Source organism: Anabrus simplex, chromosome 1, assembly GCF_040414725.1.
Source record: "Anabrus simplex isolate iqAnaSimp1 chromosome 1, ASM4041472v1, whole genome shotgun sequence".
Classification (NCBI taxonomy): domain Eukaryota; kingdom Metazoa; phylum Arthropoda; class Insecta; order Orthoptera; family Tettigoniidae; genus Anabrus; species Anabrus simplex.
Window position 1 is genome coordinate 1,299,900,466 of NC_090265.1, and position 11,797 is coordinate 1,299,912,262.

The window sequence follows — 11,797 nt, forward strand, 5'->3', positions numbered from 1 at the left end:
ATTTAACTCCTTCTCTATATATTTTGACCCTCCCTTAAGTCAATTTTCCAAAAACAAATGAATATGTGTTTATTTTTAAAGGAGATTCCAAATACCAATTTTTAACGTCTTTAGCTTTTATAGATATAAGTATCCTCATACAAATAATTCAACTAATTTTTCAATTTTTTCTCCCCTTAAAGTAAATTTTTTGAAAACAAAAGAAGACATGTTTCTTTATTTTTAAAGGAGATTCCAAATACCAATTTTCACGTGTGTAACATCTTTAGTTTTTGAGATATAAGTATCCTCATACAAAGAATTCAACTAATTTTTTAATTCATTCACCCCGGCCCCCCTTAAGTAGATTTTCCAAAAACAAAAGAATACGTGTTTTTTTACTTTGAAAGAATATTCCAAATAAAACTTTTCATGTTTGTAACATCCTCAATTTCTGAGATATAAGTATCCTCATAGAAGGAATTCAACTCCTTTTTCACCTCAGCCCCATTAAGTTGATTTCCCCACTCCCCAAAAAAGAGGTGTGTTTCTTTATGTTTAAAGGAGATTCCAAGTACTAATTTTCACGTCTATAACCTTCAGCTTTTGAGAAATAAGTATCCCCATTTTAAAAAAATTCACTTTTTTTTTTTTCATTTCTAAGTGAATTTCCCCCCCCCCCCAAAAAAAGTGGTGTTTTTTTTTTCCTAGTTGTTTTACATCACACTGACGCAGATAGGTCTTTTGGCGACAATATTTCTTTATTAATACATGAGCTTCCAAATACCAATTATCACGACAGTAACATCTTAAGTTTTTGAGATATATGTGTCCTCATAAAAGGAATTCAACTCCTTTTCACCCCCGACCCCCAAGTTGATTTTCCCCCACCAAAATGTGTGTTTGTTTATTTTTAAAGGAGATTCCAAATACCAATTTTCACGTCTGTAACAACTTTAGTTTTTATTAGATATAAGTATCCTCATACAAATAATTCAATTAATTTTTCAATTCTTTCACCCCCCCCCCCCAAAATGGATTTTTTTGAAATCAAAGGTATATGTGTATCTTTACTTTTAAAGGAGATTCCAAATACCAATTTTCACGTCTGCAACATCTTTTGTTTTTGAGAAATAAGTATCATCATACAAATAATTCAACTAATTTTACATGTCTTTAAACTGTTCAGTGTTTGAGATATAGATACACTTATTTTAAAATTCACCCCTCTTTTCACCTCCTTTGTGACGGAATATCATCTAAAAATCCTCCCTTAGTGAGCACCTACATTGTAATATGAATATACTGTATCTCCAAAATTTCATTTCTTTATGTCCAGTAGTTTTGGCTCAACGATGATGAATCAGTCAGGACAGGTTATTTTATATATATAGATAAACTAGCTGATGTACCTGTGCTTCACTACGGAATTCTACATTGTATACAGAATTCTAGGTTAGGTAGTGTACACGTTGTGAGCAAGATTGTCTTGAATTGTATAGCTCTTAAACGTTACCCTAGAAACGCGACGGGAGGTCACCAAACATCTTTTCTCATATGAAGACTGAGGGAATTTTCACTGTAATGGTAGACCCAATTTCATACCATCAGTCACAATCAGGTTGGGATGTTTTCATTATAATGCCTTTTTACATCCTCAGAAAGACTGTCTTAATGGTTTTCCCAACTGAAATGAACATACAGTGACGTCAATGGGAATGGCACGATTAGAAGCAATGCTTTCATATTACGAAATACTCATTCAAATGAAACACCACACATTTTCTCACTTTTAACGAACAGGACTACGCTGCCTATCTAACAGTCCAAATTTCCAGACCTGGAATGACCAAACCGCAGACAGCCGTGATCCGTGAACACTCCTCGGCTTTCTTCGGCGGGGAGGGGGTCGAATAGTGCAGACTCCCAGGGCAAAATCTATGCCCAATTACTATTCTGTTTCCTAAGAGTACCCGATGAGTCAGAAAATATCAATTCACTACACTTGCGGCGGAAAAATCTATCTGACTTGAAGGCAAATTTTTCCTCCAAGCCAGAAGAGAAACCCCCTCTTCTCTGCTAGTTTGGAATAAATTGAATGTAGAATGTAATAAAAGTGGAGAGAAAGAAGCTTTTCTTAAGAAACAGGTCTTTTCAGAGTTGAATTTTGAGTTATTGTGGTGCTATAATTTGGAAAAGGCCTAAATTGTTATTCTAGACCAGGCCATACTACTACTACTACTACTACTACTACTACTACTACTACCACTAAGTGAGGCTCTGCCTTAAGTATGCACACTGCTCATTCAAAACAGCGCATCAGAGTAGGGATTGAATAGCTGAAATACTATGAGGATCCAGTGTGTTACGTACCAGCTGTATCAGAAAATGTATGAACCAGAGGAATGGCATGCTAAAGAAGAAAGTTTTCTAACTTCCTGGCTATTTTCCGTCAATATTCAGTCAGGCTGTTATTCTCGGTACGCAGTAGTAATCCCATCTGTCGAAGTTGAGAGGCAGCATAAGAGACAAAGAACATCACAATAAACAATGGTCAATGTAATGTTATTGTTGATCAATGTTATGCACTTTCGATATTATAGGCCTTCACATTTCGTTTACTTCCAACTCTGAAATACCACTCTTATCATAGTCGGTACGGTAAAACTGAATAAAAGATAAATGATCGGAAATTGTATTGTCTATAACTTTTTAATATAGTACTTTTCGATAGGACCAATAATATTGGTATTTAAAAATTACATTTTAGGCACCTTCCCCTAAACTACAATTTCATCCAGGATGAATAAAATTGTTTATAGCTTAGACTGTAGTTTCTTATTCCCCGACTCTATATACCGATTTTCATTAAATTCTGTTAACATATTTTCTCATGGCTCGGCGTTGATATGGACTTGGCAACAAAAATACAAATTCATGAATATCTGTGTTATCATAGCCGGTACAACAAAAATGTGTAAGACATAAATGGTCGGAAATTTAATTCTCTATAACTTTGGTTATGTAGTATTTATCGATACGACAACTAATAATATACATATTTGCGAATTACATTTAGGCCTTCACCTAAACTACCATTTCACTCAGGGTAAATAAAATTACTTATAGCTTAAATTGTAGTGGCTCATTCTCCGACGTTGCATACCAATTTTCAATGAAATAGGACCACTAATAACATAAATATTTGAAAATTAAATTTTAGGCCTTCCCCTAAACTACCATTTCTATCAGCGTGAATAAAATTATTTATGGCCTAGATTGTAGTGACTTATTCCCTGACTTTGCATACCAATTTTCATTAAATTATCTTTGGCCGTTTTCTAGTGATGCGTGTACATACATACAGACAGACAGACAGAAATTACGGAAAAGTAAAAAGTGCATTTCCTGGTTACTGTGGACATGACCAATACAGAAATACCATTCTTTTCAAATTCTGAGCAATGTACAGACAAAACTCTTATCTTATATATAGGCCTATAGATGATGATATGAACAGTGTAATTCTTTTTCAGGTTCTACATGCTGCCAAACCAGACAAGTACCAGTTACATCTTCACGAGTCCTGTGTGCTTTCACTTCGTTTTGCTGCGTGTGGCAAGTGGTTTGTCTCCACAGGGAAAGACAATCTTCTTAATGCATGGAGGACACCATATGGAGCATCAATTTTCCAGGTTTGTATTTAGATTGATCTTCTTTTAAACTTTCTTGTAAGTAAAACACTTAACAGTACAGTATTGTTGTTTTCTTGTTTTTTATTTATTTATTGAATATTTGCTGACCTCGATACTAGTCCAAAGAGTGGACTTGGAAGCCAGATTGTTCTGTTTGAACACAGGCCATGGGAATCATATTGAGTAAGAATTTTTCTGAAGATTTCTGTTTCTCATGCATGCAGAAATAGGTTGAGTGTATCTTAAAATAAGAGAGGATATAATTTTTATCTGTTTTAATAGACAGTTTTACATGTACTATTTATCTTAACATATTTTATTTCACCAGTTGAATGTAAATCATAAAACAGCTCCAGTGAGAAGACGCATTCGTTCACTGCCATTTGCCAGTGACAAGTTCTGGTTTTACCAAGTGCACTTGTCTTCTGCAATCACAGATCAGCTGTTGCTGAAACATGCACCAATGGCAAGAAATGATAATTTGTTTTATTAAGTGTGTGCTCACTGTTGTAACAAGCAAAAGCAAAACTATTTAACTTGTTTAAAATACAGTAATACTATAACTTCTCTGATCATTTCAAGTTTAAGAAAGTCATTATTTACTTGAAAGCTTATGTTTTGTTAATTACATAACACATTTCATCGACTGTGCCCTGTACACATTTTTCTCATTGTCAAAGTTCAGTCTTAACTTCGCTTTACAACTTTTTATTACATTTAAAAAATGTAACTCAGTTTTCTTAATTCACAATCTTTCAACTGAACTTTCTGGTGCTGTCACTGACCACTTCCCTCACACTAGTTTTGTGTATTCCAACCCTGACAATGATGACAGACTCCATGCACTGCAGCATGCTACCTACAAGGCCCTGGATCATTTCCTGGGAGATGCACATCCACTCCTTCAATAGTGCTTGTCTAATTTCATTCAGAGTGTCAAAATTTTGATGAACGTTTTTCCTAAGCATACCCCATAGGTGTTCAATGGGTTTGAGGTCTCGGCTACATGCTGGCCATTCAGGGTTTGTATATCGACATGAAGAAATTCTGGCACGAGTGACATAGGGGTGGGCGTTGTTGTATACCAGTCTGAAGTTTCTTGCTGACAAATGGAGCAGTATGCTCTGTTAACACCGCCCGTATGATTTAGAGCACTTCCCATCAGTGATAACAAGCTCTGTTTGTGTCTCAAAGCTGATACCATTCCAAACCATGACAGAACCTCCTCCCAACAGTGTCCTCTCGGAGATATTGTTGAGTGAATATTGCTCCCCAGTCCTTCTTCATACTTTCTCTGCTATTAGGTGACTGGATACAAAATCACGATTCACCTGTGAAGAGCTCCATTGATGACTGGTCCACAGTCAGTTCTGGTAACACAATATTTACTTACATTTTTTTGTCACAAGGGAAACGGAAGAAAGACCACAAATCCTTCTGCACTCCATAGTTATTGCAGCCAAACACAGCACATATCTTTCCACTAATATTAAGAGGAGATATAAAGGAATGACACACGCTACTATTTACTTATGTCAACTTAATGCAAATGCATAAATAATGCCAAAAACTTCACAAACAAATACACGTGCTCTTATGACAGAATCAGTAACTCTCAGGTCACTCCGCTAGAGAGAGCTCTAATCGCTGTCGCTCGATATCTCACAGAGTGTCGCGTATTGTCTTTACTGTATTTGGTACTATTGACCCCCTTTATAATATATTTTAAAATATTTTACGAATACTCATTGTCAAGCATGAAAAATTTATAAATATGTACAAATGTAACATTCAAAATCCATAAAACAAGTGTTCACTTGAAGGTACCTGTTACAGCAGTTAACTGTTTTGAAATTAAAACTCACAAGGTATAAAACAGATGTTTACTCAAAGCTAGGTATGACAACAGTTTACTCAGTTTCAATATGGTGGGCCTTGGCCATGCACTCTGGAATCTGGTGCATGGATTGGAGCAAAGTTCCCTTTCTTCCTTTTGTGTGGCTGTATACTGTGTACACTTCATACAGATTCAAGGCAACAACATTCATCTCCTTATCCATGTTCTTGTTCAAGCTCATTAGAACAGCTGGTCTTCTGATCTTGTTCAGCCAAAACATTTGTATTTAAGGATGATGATGATGATGATAATGATGCTGTGATATTGTGTTTTTGAGAGTTTGTTCAAAATTGAGCTATAGGAAGGCAAATAATGTATAATAGTGTATCTTCCATTAGCACTTTTTGATAGGTTGTATTAAGGAAAACTAACAGAGTGGTAGGATACAAGTATAAAATTAGTGGAGTGCAATGAATTACTAAGCAACCTGAGAGTTCTACATGACTGTTAATCTCAATTTCTCAGCCACACAATCTGATGGAAAATGAACCACTGAAATGTGACTCTTTAATTTTGAAAATATCACTTCTGTGGACTGGGTTTCAAACCATTGTCACCTTGGTGATAAATTGGGGTTGAAGTCTCTCAGGTACCATCACACTACATGGATTTATAAGGAAAGAACAGGGTTGATAGCACATACATTAAAGAAAAAGAAGAAGAAAAGTCAGTTGGTATATATCGTTAAAGATTGTACTTATAACTTTGGATAATTTTTATTCTATATGTGTGTGTGCTCTTGGCTGTGTTCATTCCAAGTTACTGTAGTGGATGTAGTCTGTTCCTTCAAGTAATTGTTTGTATTGAGAGTTGAATTCTTCATTGGTTTTATCCAACAGCAGTTCGTTACATTAATATACTTCAATATAAGATTCTTCCCTTTTAAATTGATCTCCTTTCTTAATTTGTTTTTTTGTTTGTTCACAGTCCAAGGAGTCTTCTTCAGTACTCAGTTGTGACATCTCTGCAGATGATAAGTACATCGTAACGGGATCTGGAGACAAGAAAGCAACAGTTTATGAAGTGATATACTGACGCCATTTAGCAGCGGGCTTGGCGTGATCAAGTTGGATTGTGAAATGTGTTGATGACAGAACAAGACCTGATGGAATAGGTGGAATCAACTGTGCTATTCTCCTTTTATCATTAGGATTGATCTGCTACATTTAGCATGGACCATTAACCTTGTTCATTTATAAGGTTGTGCTAAGAGCATGGAATATTGTACAATGAGCATTTTCAGCTTGGGATACTGAACCATTCTCTTTCATTGTAGTGAAAGTGGATCTGGGAAAGGGGAAGACAAAGGGACGGATAATACACTACAGTTATTTTTTCGCCGTGAACAACACTGAACGATTGAGAGTGAGTGAGAGGAAAAGAGTGATCAAGAGTGAGTGATAACGTGTAAACTGTGATTACTATTTAATGTGTGTATGTGTGTATCAGTTTTGTCATGACAAATGACAGTGGCATTGCAAAGTATAAATTTTCTCCAGTCGATGAAAGGGAAAATATAAAAAGCCAAGCAAATATATTAAAATATACTGTAACCAAATTAAGATTGTTAATACTTTGCTATCCAAAGATGGATGAGCTCAAAAATGAGAAAAGAATGACAGAGCAACATTCTTCTATCATCGATAGATAGCGTATTTTTCCTACAGACTCAGAAAAAATCTTAGTGTGTGTGAATTTGGAGCTGTCCTCTTGTAGTTATTACCTCAACACATTCCTCTTATCTTAATGGAAAGAGCCAAATAGATAATCTGTTGCAGGAGAAGTGATTTAAGGTCTTCTTCTTCTTCTTGTTTAAAATTTATTTCAAAACTGGGAATATTGCCATGAAAAGTATTCTAGTGTTTATTTGATTGACCAAAAATATTGGACTTAAGTTTTTTTTAAACAAATATGAAAACTTGTCTCATTTTATGCCATGTTTGGCATAGATTATTAATACATATCATAATGTGCATGTAGACTTCATTGCTAGTTGAAGCATAAATTTTTGAAAAGACTGAAGTCTTACAGAAAGGAATACTTTTAAATTAGTGTTCCTCTCTCTTCCAGCCTATATTGTAATTTCACTAACCTTGTAGCGTAATACTTTTAAAAGTTTTGTTTTGTTTTTTAACAGTTGGTACATGTGATAAAGGCACTCCTCTTAACTGAAGATCACAAATTTAATTTGAATTCTAGTTGATGGCATTTAAGAATGCTTAAGTGCAACAGCCTCATGTTAATAGATTTTTAAGTACTCTGGCTTGACAAAATTCTTATCTCCCAATATATTTTGATAACCATTAGCAATTAAAGAATTACTAGGGAGGATACCTATTTTGTTTGAAGGTTTTCACTTTTTTGAGTTACGTTTGTGAAATACATCCTTGATTCTGAAGAACAAATAATCTTTGGCAGTTTAATAATACTGTTAATTAGGGTTGTGCAGTCAGACACCAAACTCTTTAAAAAAATATTTTTTTTTTACATAATAGCTGCCTCTGTGGATCGGTGGTAGAGTGTCGGCCTCCGGATCCCAAGATAGCGGGTTCAAACCCAGCAGAGGTAGTCGGATTTTTGAAGGGTGGGAAAAGTCCATTCAACACTCCATGTCGTATGATGTCAGCATGTAAAACATCTCTGGTGACACATTTGATGTTTACCTGACAAAATTAATTAAAATCTCCACCACAGACACCCAAGAGAGATCCAGTTTACTATGTCTGCCATCTAGTAGGCCTAGAGTAAAATGGAACATCGACGAGCAGACAGCCAGATGGTGTCAAATTGAAATGTTTGAACACGGTAGCTGAGGCCATACAATTATTATTTTATTATTTACATAATAATAAAACTTGTATTGATCAGTATATAATTGGTATCTTTAGTAATGTATTATTAGCTTGAAGAGGCTCTTGCACGTATTCAAACCATATTTTGTTCCTGATGATCATTATTTTTGTAGGATATACTGGTTGACATTGAATACTGGTAATTAATTTCATTTTAATAAGCCACTGCAATTTTGTTTTCAGATTTTTGTTTTCATTTCAAGTGAATTCAGTTCAATAAATTAATTGTATTTCAGCTATCAAAAACAGAGGTTGTCATTATGGAAATATATGGTGCAACAAGTTGCCCGTGTAGATGAATTTACTGTGTTTCGTTAAAAATGGCTGAAATGTAACCACTCATTTCACATAGGTTGAAGGTCTCTTATTCACAGAAGTGACTTCAGTTACCATATTTACTTGCATAATCTCCTCACTTTTTAAATATGTTTACATAAAAAATTACATACATACATACATACATACACTATCATTAAAGACTGTTATGCCTTTCAGCATTTTTATAGTTTCACTCGCATATGTGCATCAACGACAAACGAGAGGAAATATTTGTCATGGTGTATAACACGCAGTATATTCGTGAAGAATGCCACAGAACTTGCAAAACTTTCACCTATAATCCAAAAGGAACACTACAAAAATTCACTATATACCACCATCACAGACAACCATTCATGCTTATCTCTGTGTTCATGCTGGGCAACCTAAATATTTTTCTTCGGCTATCGGAACACATACTCTACACGTGCCATCAATGAATTTCTCGAAAAAAAAACTGTATACATGCCGAAACCCAAGACTAAAATATATTCTTCTATATTACAATTGATTTCATATACTACTCTATTTTTATTAGCAAGACGATGTGCAAGTGGCTATACTGTTCAGATGTTTATATTTTTCTTGCAGTCTCTAGTGTGTGGCGCTGAAGACTTTTGAGTGTCAAGTATTTAAAACTAACACCCCTTACCTAAGCTAGCTGGCCTCTCGCCGTAAATTACTGTCGGGGGAGGGGGCACAGATCCGCCTCGAGGAAGCTTCAAGTGCATGTGTCACCCAAGTGACCTTAAATTTCGCCGGCAAGGAAACCCAGCTCACTGGAGAAGTTGAATTGCGGTAGTGCGAGCGGATTATCGAGACAGCTGTACTTGGCTTGGCTTAGATGTTCTCCATTTTTTAAACATTATAAAAAGTGTTCTAAGGAATAATTAGAAAATGTTAATACAAAGTTCTTTACCGCAGCAGCACTGGGGTAGATGGGGTTCAGTGCACGCCACTGGTGATCACTATGGAACAGATTCTTATGTGCTAAAAAACATGAAAGTATTAATTTTTTTATGTAGTAAAAATTTGAAAATTATAAAAGTACTAGCACTACCTGTCACAGCTTTGCCTGCAGTTGTTTTGAATGAAGCATTCCTTGTAGTTGCTTGACGAACTCCTGCTTAATGCTGAGATAGTTAGAACACCTTTGACAAGCTTTTTTTTTTTTTTTTCTTTCTTTTTTTAACCGAACAAATAAATTTATAAAATCTGAGCTTTCTCTTCTGAATATAGCAGCAAGCTTCTGTGTAAATGAGAAACTTAACATTACACTTTGAAAGTTGGCATGAAACAGTCTAGTACAATCTGATCACCATCAAAGGTAGTCATCTGGAAACAATCGTCATATTGTTGAATGTGATCGATGTAGTGCTCACTTCATCATATTATGTTGCTCCTCACGCCGTCTTACAATTATCCCAACTAAGCTGCCATTAAAGAGGTAGTCATACTCAAGGTATAGGTAACAATTTCTCAGCAAGAATGGCATTGATATCTCATTTTGTTATGAAGTATTTGCTATTTAAGTGATTTTGTGATATACATTTTTATACAACCCTTTGCACCCCTTGTAAGTTAAATTGAAAAAATGATTAAATTGTATTTTATGTATTTACATAAAAAATGTTTTAGTGCAAAAACAAATTTGTATTTTATTTTGCAGCTGAGAAATTAAAAAAAATATTTGTAAAAAAATCTTAGGTCACCTTTATGCACTTATCTGAACATATTAAAATTTCACATCTCTAACTTAAGTAGTCTTGGCTGGGCATTGATGAGTGATAGAATCATTTGTTCAACCCCTTGTACACCTTGTAAGTTGAATTTCATAAAATGAAGAAATTTCATTTTAGGCATTTATTTACTGAATGTTTTAGTGAAGAAAAACATTACATTTTATTTTGTGGCAAAGAAAATTGAAAAAAAAAAGTGTTTATAGACACTTGTTCAACCCTGTGCACAACTTGTAAGCCAAATTTCAACAAATGCAGATATTACACTTTAGGTATTTATACGGAGAATGCTTTACTGCAATAATTAAGCCGAATTATATTTTGCAGCTGGGAACATAAAAGTTGAATTTTGAATATACCCCCCATTTTAACCGTTTAAAATCAAAATTGTGTAAGACATTTCTTAGCACTCCCTTACACACTTATATGAACATATCTTAAGAATTTCACGTCTCTGGCTTTGGTGCTGGCTGGGCGTTTGAGTTAGATTAGAATATACACTTATTCAACCCTTTGCACCCCTTATAAATAGAATTTTTTTTTAATGCAGAAATCGTATTTTAGGCATTTATATGAAGAATGTTTTAGTGTAAAGTCAAAGTTGCATTTTGTGGCTGAGAAAAAAAAAAAGGTAAATATCGAATATACGCTTGTTCAGTCAATTTTTGAAAGAGGAAATTGTGTTTTAGGCATTTATATGAAGAATGTCTTAGTGCAAAGTTGTATTTTATTTTGTGGCTGAGAAAATAGAAAAAGAAGTCGATCTCAAATATGCCGTTGTTCAAACCTTGTAAGTCAAATTTCAAAGAAAGCAAAATTATATTCTAGGAATATATAAGAAGAATGTTTTAGTCCAAAAACGAAATTGTATTTTATTTCACAGCCGAGAAAGTAAAAAAATTTAATTTCAAATTAAAAAATTCAATTTCAAATATACCACCATTTTTAATCCTTTAAACCAAAGTTTTCTAAAACCCCTTTCTTAGCACTCCCTTGCATACTCATACAAACATATCGTAAAAATTTCATGTCTCTAGCTTTAATGGTTATGGCTAGGCATTAATGAGTCGGTCAGTCAGTCAAAGCAGCTTCTTTTAGCGGGAATTTATTGCTTGATTTTTCGTCCGCCCTTGAATTAAAGAAGACTTTCATTGATGCACAAGTTTTCATAGAGATAGAAATGTTCCTTATATTGCTCTCTAAAATGTTTGATTACAGACCGTACTTTGTATAAACAGTCATCTTCATTATTGGGAAAATGGAGAAATATCAAAATATTCTGAAACCAGTCTCAAGGTAGCAATCTAGGGGGGGAAA

General features: G+C 34.5%; 1 protein-coding gene across 2 annotated transcripts in view; it reads left to right on the top strand.

The window, feature by feature from the left end:
- The window catches only part of gro (groucho), a 628,688-nt gene extending 618,768 nt beyond the window's left edge, over positions 1-9,920 (top strand). For both annotated transcript variants that reach the window (XM_067137706.2, XM_067137707.2), the window contains exons 17-18: positions 3,516-3,674; positions 6,499-9,920. In XM_067137706.2, the coding sequence (XP_066993807.2) occupies positions 3,516-3,674; positions 6,499-6,606 (267 nt within the window). In that variant the 3' untranslated portion in view covers positions 6,607-9,920. The remainder of the gene's footprint in view (positions 1-3,515; positions 3,675-6,498) is intronic.
- Positions 9,921-11,797: the final 1,877 nt, after the last annotated feature.